Raw genomic sequence first — 12420 nt, 5'->3', positions numbered from 1 at the left:
GGCATGCTTGCCTCCAAGCAGCATCATCATTCACCTTCATCAACAATACTAGAGCTGGAGGTCTAACAAACCTCAGTAAAGTTGATGAAACATTGTTTATGTTTCCCTCTCTTATTCAAATAGAGAACTCACATCTATGACATGTGGCTCTTCACAAAAGTTACCATCAGTGATGAGGTTTGTCTGTTTTCAAAAGCCAGTTTGCAACACATAAACCAGAGTAAAAAGCTTTTTGAGGTAAACTGCTTTACAGACCTGATCCATAAATGTATACTGGACTCAATCCTTGTTTGGAACACCAATTAAACTCTGCTTTTATATGCTCCCACCACCTTCTAAGTACCAGTGATATTTCTAAAAAACTTATTTTCTCGTTGATGATAACCTGCCTTATCACACTGACTTGCCTGTGCTGATCTTTGTTCTGCTAAGGCTTTATCCAGGGCCCTGCTATAAGGAACATCAGGTAAAGTCATATTACATCAGTCAAAGAAGTTAAAGATCTGTCTTGCCTTACGAGCAGGTTGTCTGCACATACAGCTAATTCCTCTTACGTATCAACATCCATCCAGCTGCCAAGAAACTGGGGTACGCAGCAGCCTTTCCAGCCCTTCGTTCCAGCTCAGTCTGAGCACAAGCGCCGTGCAATCAGTTGGGTAGCAGCAGCTGTCCCAGCCTGCCACCCGCTGGCCCAGGGCCATGCGGACTCTGCCGTGACTCGTGTTTTCCGCGGCAACGCCTCCCAGCCGCTGGAGCTGCCTGCAACACACCCTAGCGGCACAGCTGGCGAGACGCTCCCGCCAGAGCGCCGCTGCTGCCGGCAAGGCTGCTCCACAGCTCCTGCTTCTTGCAGTTACTGCAAGTTAACTGTTACAGCATCAGCATGAAGCCTTAATACGTTCAAAGTCTTTTACATACGTTTAATCTGATCAGATTAATACTTTAATCCATGTCAAACTATGTCAAGAATTTAAAGTACAAACCACACAAGAACAAATGTCTCATGAGCAATCTCTAAGAGAGTATTAAAACCCCAAAGGCTGTCTCACTTGGCTTCAAACACTGTTACTGGCAGCAAATGAAGCCCACAGTACTCTAGACTGCTTCTGGAGTAGGGACCAAGTGGTGTTTGTCATGTCAATACTAGCTGGAGCCTCTCTGAGGAAAGTAAGAAAGGCCTTTGAACTGAGTTGAAGTAGTTTAGGATAAACAGAGCTCAATTTCTTCAGACTCAGCCCAAAGGCAGTTAGGTGTACAGGCTGCCAGTTCTCTGCTACTGACTTTGATCCACAAAGACCACCCCACTACTGGAGCTAGGTTCAGAAAGACCCAGCATATGACCATATTTTACTGTAAAACAGCATAAGCAAGATACTACAAGGGTCATGATGCAATCATGGCTCCTAAGAGCCAGAGCACACCATCAGAACTTCATCCTGGCACAGCTGGCACATCAGCAGATCATAGGATGAAGCAGCCAGAAGTGAGGGTGAGAGGTATAGTGTGCCTCTTGAGGAAAAGCCAAAGCTTTGCCAGCATGAATTGTCCAGCTTGAGACTGCCAAATGCCCACAGGTCAAGTGGCTAGGAGCATATCTAACATCTGTCATAGGTGACAGTGATGCTACCTACCAGCTATCTATGTAGGGGCCACATATCCAAAATGAACAGACTTCTGTGGCTGCTGCTGAAACTGAGCTATCTGGACAGAAGCTGAGTGTGAACTCCAGACACTTTAAAAGAATGACAGGTTGAAACTGTTCCTATCAAACAAAGGTAAAAGAGGATTGAATTCAGACATTTTTCAGCTAGACTCCTGCAGGATGATGTGGCTGGTAAGAGCTGCTCATTTTTCATGGGGTACCCAAGAGAAAAAGCAATAGGCTACAGCAAAGTAAACTGTTGAACAATCCTTAGATCCTGCTGGTGAGCTGCCCATTCCAAGTTGTGGTTGAAGTTGCTTCAGGCAGCCTGCTGAGAGCACAGCCACATAGCCTATTTTGAGCACGACGAGAAGTTTAGTCAAGAAATTAAGCAAGGCTCAGATACCCATCTTACTCAGAAAGCTGCCTTTAGAAGGGTATGGCTCACCAACCCATATCCACATATGCCAAATGGTAGTCAGCCTGCAGAAAGACAACCCTGGGGTTTACAGGCTGAGCTGCCTCAGCTATCACAGTGTATGCTCATCTGGCCATACCAAGGTTAGAGAGATTTATTTTACAGAAGCCTGGCTAAGGCTGTGCTTCCAGAAGCCCTGAAGTTTTAATCAGCCTCTTGTTGCTATCAGGAAGTGTAAAGACTGACAAAATATGAAGCATTGTAAAGTCATCTGAAGGAGTCCAAGCTATCTATCAATGCTTTTGAAAGGCTTAGTTTCCTTTTTGTACAGCACAGAGGAAGTAAAAGGGTGAGAGCTATTCAAGCAACACAGCCTGCAGTCCCCACATTTCATGTCAACAACCATTTTAAGAACAATCCTGAGTCAAATATTTATCTCTAGTGCTCTGAATGAAGAACTCCAGGTGATTAGTAATTTGTGACAGTTCTGTGCCTGAAGCCTCGGTTTGTCATTTTACATCCCACACAAAGTCTTGCCATACAACAACAGCTTGTTGTATCAGACATCTTTATTTGCTGTATTGCCCAAGTGTACAAATAACTGAACATAGTTATAGAAATTCAAAATATATTGTAGTAGAAATTTGCCTAGGAAGTGGAATGTTAAGACAGTTACTTTATAAAATTACTACACTTCTGTAAGTCACTCCCACTTGCAAGTTTTAAGTATATCAGGGCTATGAAGGAACAGATTACTTTATGCTCTTGCAAAATAGTTGTTCTCAGAAAACTTCTGCTAGATGAAGTCAGTCAACAGCAAATTGATTTCTTACATTTGACTCATTTTGAGTTATCACCCAACAAGACATTAGCTCCATCCAGACAACTCATACACAATTTGGCTCTCATTTATGCCAAGAAAGTCAATGTATCACTATCAACATATTGGATTATTAGTCGAACAATCTCAGTGATAATATTTATTTTAAGCTAGTGAAGTCAAGCCAATAAGTTGCCCCTGACCATTGAGTGCAATTGATGCTTTTGTCACATTTTCAGAATAAGGCGCCTTAGTTCTTGAACAAGTCAATACAGCTTTGCAGGAGAGACACATTGTTCTGGAAAGGAAGAGAATTAGTTTCAGATGAGTATGACTGATAATTTAAACCCTGCCTTCCACAATGAAGTAGCTTCCAAAATAGTAGGTCCATCCCAGGATCTCATAGCCTGTGACAATGCTGAATAGCTACTGCAAAGGGAAGCATTCAAGCAGTAAAGCATCCAAACTAGATCATAAAGTCTGCAACCTGCTTCCTGCAGGCCTGCAGCCATGACTCAGTTTGTGGGAAGGAGATGGGAAAGAAAAAGCAGTACTTTTAAAAAAAGTGGGCCCAACTAAGCAGTATTCTCAAGCCTTTTATATGTCACATTCAAGCTCAGCACTGAAGTAGCTACCTGTGATAAAGTCCAGGACTCCCAGAGTGGGAAATTAGACTTTTCTTCTTCAAAAGAAGCTGAGGATGGAGTTACCTCACCCTGGGTCTTCCTGTTTTGTTCTCCATACTAAATTAACAAACCCTGTAAACTGTGTACATCTTCCTGGATTAAGCTGGCAGTACATGGTGTGGTCTCTGCAGCCTACCTCAAGCCTGCTCAGTAACACTTGGCAGAGGCTGCAACAAAGCCAGGGTCCCTTTCACTGACAAGCTTCAGGATGCTTTCACAGCACTCCAACACCTGAAGCAGCAGCAGCCTCTAGATGCAGGAGGGGTCAAACCCCACAGATGAGGCTGCCTGATGGGAAGTTAGATGAGTTGTTGTGTACTACCAGCAAAATTGAGACTTCTCCCTGGCAGTGCAAAAAGCTGGCATCCTAGGAGTGACAAGTTGGAAACACTTTCTGCATTGGACAGGCAGGACTGTCAGCTTAGCATTTGTTCCTTGTATGCACTACACCTACAGCTTCTCACTTCCTTTCCTTTCCTTCCCCTCTTGAGATCTCAGCTGAAACGCCTGCCTGTTCTAGTTTACACTTCATAGTTTTAAAGGCAGCCCAGCAAACCCTCCAAGTGACACACTACTCCCTTCTCTCAAGCTATGCCTGTTAAATTCCAAAAAACACACACCTTTGCATGTTTTATTTCCAGTTCTGCCATTTCAATCAGGTTTTTGCGGAATGCTGATATTCTCTTCTGTTTGAAGCTCATCAGTTCTGTAGGGAAGAACAGAGATAAGAGACATACAAACTGTGACTGAAGTTTCAGCAATGCTCCTTATGTTTGAGTTCTATTGTACAGCTCTAGTTACAATATTTGGCCACAAAAGGGTCCAAGAATTAGTTTTGCTGTTTTTAGCCTGAAAAAAATCTTTAGAATATTTAGCCACAGTAATTTTACAGGTGTCTATACCACCCTTGGGATGTCCAGACTACTTGCTTCAGGAGAGTGTTCAGAAGACTTCAGCGGTTCAAGGTCAGATGGTGACCTGGACTGCATTAAGATCATCCTTCAGCACAAATATAGCACAGCCTATTTTACCTTGTTTTGCAGACTCTGAAATCTTCTCAAACTTCTGACAACAATCCTGTTGATGTGCCTCAGCCAGTCTGACATCCTTGCTCTTTAGTCTGGCTTTATCTAGAGCTTTGTTTGAGTTTTCATAGTCAACAAGAGCCCTTGTACGTCTGTACAGAAGATCCTGAAAGTAGGTAGAAATAGTGCATCAAAGCTTTAAGATTACTACTTCCCAAACTGAGGTTACAACTACCTTAGCAGCAGAAGGTTTCACTTCATCCAGCACTAGATCCTGCTTCTTCCAGCAAGGGACTATAACCTGCTATGCCCTTAGCATAGCAACAGGAGCCTTTCACAACTGCAGTGTCAAGTTTTCAGGACAGTCACCTGGTGTCTTAATCAAAGTCATCCAAGGGCTACTATAGACACCACTTCTTCCCTTAAAGTAGCTTTATCCCTCTATTAGGTGGGCCTCTCCACTAACAGGTATAGCACTTTCTGAATTTCCTCAGTCTGCTTCTAGTAAGGGACACACTATCGTTTAATTTTTTGGAGATTGAGTTTGAGGGAAGCACCACACTAACCTAGACATGAGAGGCAGTTCAGGTCTCAGCACCAACTGCTTTCTAACCTAGCAGCAGTATCAGATAGATATGACTGCACCAAGGCCTTTGACACCTTCCCTGTTGGAGAGATATGGGTTTGATGGACTGTTCAGTGGATAAATTGGCTGGACAGTTGCACCCAGACAGTATTGGTCAATGGCTTGATGTCTAGATGGGAAAACATGACAAGTGGTGTCCCTCAAGGGTCCGTACTGGCACCGGTGTTGTGACATCTTCATCAGTGACATAGACAGTGGCAGCAAGTGCACCCTCAGCAAGTCTGCTGACCATACTAAGCTGGGGGGTGCTGCTGACATGCCAGAGGGACAGGAGTCCATCCAGAGGGACCTGCACAGGCTGGAGAGGTGGCTCAGGCGAACCTCATGAGGTTCAACAAGACCAAATGCAGGGTCCTGCATCTGGGCAGGGGCAACCAACGTTACCAATACAGGCTGGGAGAGGACATGCTAGGGAGCAGTCCTGTGAAAAAGGACTTGGGGGTACTTGTAAATGAGAAGCTGGACATAATCCACTAATGTGCAATCACAGCCCACAGGGCCAATTGAATCCTGGGCTGCATCAAAAGAAATGTGTCAAGCTGATGGAGAGAGGTGATCCTGCTGCTCTACTCTGCCCTGGTGAGACCTCACCTGGAGTACTGTGTCCAGTCTAGGTTAGATGTTAGGACAAAGTTCTCTAATATGAGGGTGATAGATCCCTGGAATAGGTTGCCTAGAGAGGTGGTGGAGGCCCCATCCCTGGAGACATTCAAGGTCAGGCTTGATGAGGCTCTGAGCAGCTTAGCCTAATTGGAGATATCCCTGCTTATAGGAGGGGGAGTGTGGACTAGATGACCTTTAGAGGTCCCTTCCAACCCAAACACTATGATTCTCTAGTGGAAACAGCAGTACACCAGACAGAGCCTTTAGTCAGTGTTCCAAGGTACAGGACAGGGTATGACACTAGATGAGAAGGCACATCAGGTTATACCTCAATACCTTTTCTCAGCATAGTCAGCCCATTGTCAAGTCAGGTATTGAGTAGAAAAAGCTGCTGGCAAGGCTTCTGCAGTTACATCAGTGTATCAACTGAAGAGCTGAGGTTTAAACCCCCAGCCCTCACTCAGGGTTGACATATGGATGAAGTCCACAACCAGGCAGGAAAGGCCTTCCCCATTGGTTTTCACCTAGAGCCTGGCCAGCCTTGGGTGGGAACCAGTTAGGAGATCACCACCAGGTACCCCCACCTTCAGTATCAACACGAGGTGCCCTGCCTCCAAGTTAGCAGCATAAAAGTGGCTCTGCCTGCAGTAGCTTGGGGGGAGCTTACCTACATAGTGAATATACTCTGTAGGATTTCCAGTTACTGGAAGGGCCCCCCTGCCCCTCAGTTGCCCCTGTAGGCAGAGCCCCCCCAGTGGTGGTACATTGACACAGCCAGGAGCAGAAGGAATATATCCATAATAATGGCATCACTCTATGGTCATGGCCACACAATTGGAATTGGACTGGTCACCTGGGTCCTCAGCTGATCCACTCTGTCTTCAATTTGTCTTGCACTATGAGTGAATACATCAACCTTTTCATTCCTCCAGTAGCTGGCCACCTCAGATCCCTCACATGAGATTTAAAACTCAAAGGAGGGACCTGGCTTGTGTGCTGTCTGCTAATGATAATATCCTTCCTATCAGCATGTGCAGTCAGCAAAAGAACCAACCCCCTCTTGGAGGTGCAGACTCCAATAGCCTTCACATGTTAGTGCATACTCATTGTAAAATACCTGAGTAGTCACCACTGTTTTTACTGACACATCATGAGTGCTCTGTCAGGCAAAGGGTCAGAATGCTGCTGCAGGCTCAAATTCAGTTTGCTTTAGCTTACAGGAATTTAAAGAGTTCCTCCTCTTACATGCCAAAGAAAAACCAGCAATCTTACACAGACCTTCTGTAAGTGGGCTAGACTGTAGCTAGCCAGTATAATTTCTGTATTCTGCTATGGTTTTAGAGCATGAAGTTTAAACAAAATGAGGGTCTATCTTCCTGTCTTCTTAAAACCCAAAGCATACCATGAGTCACAATGCCCATAAAATTAAGCTTCAAAAAGAAAAGGTTCTCACCTTAGCAGCTTCTATATTGAGCATATAGTATCTCAACAGTTCAGAGAGCTTTAAGTCTTCATCTGACGAAACTCTACTCTCTACCTTCTGCAGAAGAGATCAGATAGTTGGTATGTAACAGGAAACAGAATCTCTGAATCTGGATGTTGCTTTCTCCCCTCCCCCCAAAGCTTATCTTACCCTGAGCTTCTCAAAGAGCTCAGCAACTTTCAACAGGTACCTAGGGGGAAAAGAATACGTACATAAGTATTAAGACACTTCTTAGTCTGGCAAAAGCTGGGATCAATTGGCAGGAAATCAAAACCCTGAAGGCTGGAGTTTACTCTTCCATACAGACCCAGACAAGGATCTGAAAATAACTCAGGTCTAGGCAAAGACCTGGACAAAAGGTTCAGTGCAAGAAGTGCTAGATTCCAGCCTAACAGACTAGTAAAGGTGAGCAGCTAGACACCATTTAAAGTAACAACACTGACCTCTAGAGCATAAAGGTCTTGTGGAAAATTCCCCTGCTGCTACCCTCCAAGCAGGATGAACTGTCTTGTTTACTCAGCTATATACTCTGTTTTAACAAGGCCTTAGTAAATTGATATCAAAGTTTAGACATGGACGAATTCACCTTAGAAAAGATGAATAGGTTTCCACAGCTTAAAACACTTATCTTCTGGACCTTTGAAGCTCTAGAATAGTATACAGGCCTCCTGTAAACTGTGGTTGTATTTTACAGATTATTATTAAATTAATTCAGAACACAGGTGCATAACACCTTTCTCCCATATTCTCTGAGTTTGTGACCTGAAAAAAACGTTAAGGAGACTTCTGCTTATAGAAGGAGCTTTGATGGCAAGCACAATTCAGCTGTAGGACACAACAGGCAAAAGACAGGCTACTTAAGAGTTAGATGCAATTAGTTCTAGGTCTGCTGCACCAGGAGCATCAGAGGAAAGAGTTTCAATGTCATTTGCTTGCCATAACCCAATCTCCTGGATTTTACAGAAGGAACTTGATACTCACAGACTCAGGATGTTTATCAACACCTAAAATTGCTTACTTTTTGATAACTGTAGGTTCTTCTAATGCCAGGCTGTTCAAGCAAGCGGAAGTATAAATATAGTCATCTGCAACATCTGCAAGAACAAAACAAGGTTTTCAGACTGAAGGCAGCAAGACTGCAATGCCTTTAAAAAGGTCTTTGAAAAAGATTCACTTTTATGGGATCTTGTCATCTTATCTGCTTTTGCACATGCATCCTTGATTCTGTTGTAGTAGTTTACAAGAAAAGTCTTCTCTTGCTCAAAAAAATCTTCTACTTCCTGAAAGAGGAAAGACTTAAGTCAGTTATATTACTGCAGAATACAAGCTCTTCTCTATTTTTGGGAAGAGTCAAAATACCATAACCACCTCAGCATTATGCCCATCAGTCTCTATTAAAAACTAAGCTCAAGACAAGATTGTTTGGCAAGGTTTTTTTCCACTGTGAAGTGAAATTGGACTTGACACTCAACTATCCAATGCCACAGGTTGCCTAAAGCAACCAGTAAGCCTTTAGGGCTACCAATTGTTGGAATTTTACTTCCCAGGCCTGCTGCAATACAGTAGCTCCTGTTTACAAGTAGTTTACAAGCTTGCTTCACATCCACAAAATTTATACGTACTGTAATGTTTCACAACAGTGTTTAAAACAGTCTATTAGAACGAGCTACCATGGCAACATGATAGAAAAGCTGAAGCTGGACCAGTTACAGGAGTCTTTGAAACTTCATCTTGTCTAGTACAAGCAGAAACCCATAAACCATGTTTGTTCAGAGCTCCAAAGTAGACAAAAGGCATGAGCATATTTGCTGAAGGTGCAATTCCTTCCTCCCCATCAGTATCAGGTGTTAGGACAACTCTTCTGCCTGCACTGGAAGCTTTAAATACACACTTAAATTTTTAACAGCCTACAGCTTCAGTGCCTTATTTCTACAGAAGTCAAAGTTACTGTAGGCTACTCCACCCAAAATGGGGCAGCAGTAACAAGGAAGGTCAGCATTAGCAACTGAGCCTTGGGCACATCAAGCCTGAAGCAGACCTAACTATGGTTTCTTGCTTCCTGCTCAGAGAAGTTAAAGATTGGGGAAAGTAAGAGGTAAACCAACCACCTTACCTTGACTCCAGAGAAGAGAACTTCATCAGCACTCTTCACCACACTTTTCAAAAAGCCACCAAACATCTCCTTTGTGTTTTTTCTCCGAACACTCAGCTGCAACAGAGGCCAAGACAGCTTTAAAGTTATTCTGAGGGTGAGAGAAGTGACAATTTTGACACTTGCAGTGTAGTAATATCATTTATATCTAGTATGAGACAGAGCAAGCTGATTTCTAAGCTCTCCATAATGCCTGCAATAAGCTGCACAAAGGTGACTCCTAACAAATGGCTAGAGTTCAGCTACTCTGAACCACAGATTTTTTCCCATTCCCAGAAAAAGCCCAGGTTCTCTTTGCCTATCTTGGATCAGCATCTATCACTTATACTTGTGTGACAGAACAGGTGCAGTACTAACTTTAATACACCTCCATTCTTCCATTTTAGGATCACTCAACACACAGCATAGGTACACCTGAACTATTACTAGTTCACAAGCTAGCAAGGCATACAAAGTTTGCTTCCTAACCAGCCTGAACAGGATTAAGAAACACCATGAGATTTACAGCAGAAAAAAAGATCTAAAGGTCAGGCTTTCATCCTCTTAGCAATATCTGCATTTTGATGCTGCACATGTATTTATGTAACATTCTGACTGCACCCAGAGAGGATGACAGCACTTCTACCATCTTGCCTCGTTCAGAAAGGACAGAAAAAAAAAGTGTCTTACATCTTGGTCATACTCCAGGAAAACATGAAAATTGCGATCCTTGCTGAGCACAGGATGAGAGGAAATCCTCTGCAGAAAGATTTCATGTGATGATACAGTCTTCTTGAAGACAGCGAGGTATTCACTGAAAGGCAAGCACAGACTGAGGTCCTCTTTTGTACTGCCTTCTTCAATGTACAAAGAATTGCTTTAAGTTTACCCAGTGAAAGTGTTCAACAGCATGTTTCTCAAACAGCTAGCTAGTGAGAGAGATGCTATTTTCAATCTCTTTAGCTAGGAAGTTTTCCAGTTTGAGAGAAAACTTTCGGCAACACCTAGCTCCAGAATTTTAAGAATTACACAGCAGCAGAAACCCTTCAAAACAGTCACGCTCAAGATCAGTTATCACCAAATCACCAGTTGCTCTCCCAGGAGGCTTCTTTAAATGCAGCTTTTACCAGTAGACTCATTCTACTTACGCTTCTAGCTCTTGCTTCATTTTGGCAAACTCTTCTTTTGTCATAGACACTTCTCCTTCCCCTAGCTTCTGCATCTTCTCTCTGGGACCATCAAAGTCAGGCTTTGAAGGTGCTGGAGGTATCTAGCCAAGGAATCAATTAGTCACAGATGCTAGCAAATACAGTTTCCAAAGTTACTTCTAGCTTTCTCTGAAAGCCTGGTCATGGCAAGCCAGCAAGGCTCTGCACTCAGGAATTCTAGAGGAATATTGATGTCTAGGTCCCTGTTTGCCACTCCCAGCTCTGTGCTACCCATGCCCCAGGTGGGTACCAAACAAAAGGAACAGCCTCTATAATCAACACCATAAACAGCCACCTTGTGTGGGCCACAGGGTCTCCTAAAGACTTAGGATAGGCAAGAAAGACTTTTTAATAGTATTAATTGTGCCACCTTTAGGCTAATATTAATGCTGCCATAGAGTCAGTCTCAGAGCATCAACCTTTTTTGCTGCACCAAGTTAATATTGCACCATAGCACTCAAGTTTTTTTGGTAGTTTAGGGCAAAAAGCAGCTTAAGGAATACCCAAGTCATGAAACACTAGTAACACTGGTAAAGCAGACTTCCTGCTCTTACTAGTAGGCACTTTAAAACACCATAGTCTTTTGGGTTTTTTTTAGGAAGTACTTACAATGAGTCCTGCATACTCTTCAGTTTCAGTGAGCGTATCATGCAGCCACACAAAGTCTTCATGCTGCCTTGTAACTGAAAACTCAGGGCTTTGAAAAGCTGGCAGTGTAGTCTGGAGGAAGAGAGACAGAAGTCTTACTGTTTTGTAAGTTAGTGCTTTTAGAAACAGTCCTGTCCATTTCCAAAGGAAGCTATTTTGCCTAGTAAGAGCCTCGCCTACTCCCTTTTAGCTGAGTTGGCACTCATTTGAGAGCCTTACTACTATTTAAAGAAAAAGCACTGTTGTGGAACAGCATTCGTGCAGTTCATTTTGTGAAGTTTCAGAGTAGGTTGTTTCCCCACCTCTAACCCCCCAGCTTTTAGTGTCAAGCTAGAATTCCTTAGCAAAGCCAATGTAGTGTATCAGCCACCTTGTCTCTATTTAAGAGTGTTCAAGTCTGAGGAAATCTGACCTTTCTACATATATACACATACATCCTCAGGCCACCTTTAAGGGGGAAACCTCTAGTTTAACTGCCAAACCATCTTTACAGTTATATGCACTGCAAATAGATTACCTGCACGACATTTATGAAAACCCCTTTCTACACCCCATGATCTCACCTTGGTGTGCACGGTAAACTTCACTCTGTCCTTTTCACTTAGGGCATCAGGTATATCAATTTGTAGAGAAGGATCAACATTCAGGTCTACAGATACAGACCTCAGCTGCAACAGAATTCACAGTATAAGCTTTGGTCAAGCATCAGATAGGCTTAATAGAGCTAGACTGGTCATCAGCTGTCAACAAGAACCACATTGCACTAGACCACTGCCTCCAGTAACAACACATATGGACAAGCATCACAGCCTTGACACTACCAGCACATCAGTGACAAGCCCTTCCTTCCAAACCCAGAAATGGAAAGGCTTGTTAGCTTAAAGTCTAAAGAACTGATTGTTAAGAGCTCACACTAGAGGTATTTAGGAAGTCTTATCTCAAAAGAAGCATCTTTCTTCTATTACTTCTCCAGCTTGTTTACTTGGAGCACATCAAGCCAAAGCCTATTCATAGAATAGAATCATAGAATGTATTGGGTTGGAAGGGACCTCTGAAGGTCATCTAGTCCAACCCCCCACTCCAACCCCCCACCCCCACCCCAAGCCGCGA

At 43.4% G+C, this 12420-nt stretch overlaps 1 protein-coding gene across 1 annotated transcript; it reads right to left on the bottom strand.

Moving 5' to 3' along the window:
- Positions 1 to 3090: 3090 nt before the first annotated feature.
- SNX5 (sorting nexin 5) lies at positions 3091 to 11980 on the bottom strand. Its single transcript, XM_008949768.1, has 12 exons — positions 11874 to 11980; positions 11272 to 11382; positions 10603 to 10714; positions 10145 to 10268; positions 9437 to 9532; positions 8498 to 8603; positions 8342 to 8417; positions 7474 to 7513; positions 7294 to 7380; positions 4598 to 4757; positions 4187 to 4272; positions 3091 to 3178 (listed from the first exon to the last, which is right to left on the bottom strand). The coding sequence occupies exons 3-12, from the start codon at positions 10674 to 10676 to the stop codon at positions 3131 to 3133; spliced, it is 897 nt and encodes a 298-aa protein (XP_008948016.1). The 5' UTR covers positions 10677 to 10714; positions 11272 to 11382; positions 11874 to 11980; the 3' UTR covers positions 3091 to 3130.
- Positions 11981 to 12420: the final 440 nt, after the last annotated feature.

The sequence above is a fragment of the Merops nubicus genome, unplaced genomic scaffold (genome assembly GCF_000691845.1).
Source record: "Merops nubicus isolate BGI_N331 unplaced genomic scaffold, ASM69184v1 scaffold1361, whole genome shotgun sequence".
NCBI classification, from domain to species: domain Eukaryota; kingdom Metazoa; phylum Chordata; class Aves; order Coraciiformes; family Meropidae; genus Merops; species Merops nubicus.
This window is presented reverse-complemented; position numbering and strand designations above follow the sequence as displayed.

Coding starts and splice junctions, on each gene's coding strand:
- SNX5 (XM_008949768.1), bottom strand. CDS start 10,676: ATGCAGAAGCTAGGGGAAGGAGAAGTGTCTATGACAAAAGAAGAGTTT. Junction 10,269..10,602: donor ATGAAGCAAGAGCTAGAAGC/GTAAGTAGAATG, acceptor CTTGCCTTTCAG/TGAATACCTCGCTGTCTTCA. Junction 4,758..7,293: donor TCAATATAGAAGCTGCTAAG/GTGAGAACCTTT, acceptor ACCTACTTTCAG/GATCTTCTGTACAGACGTAC.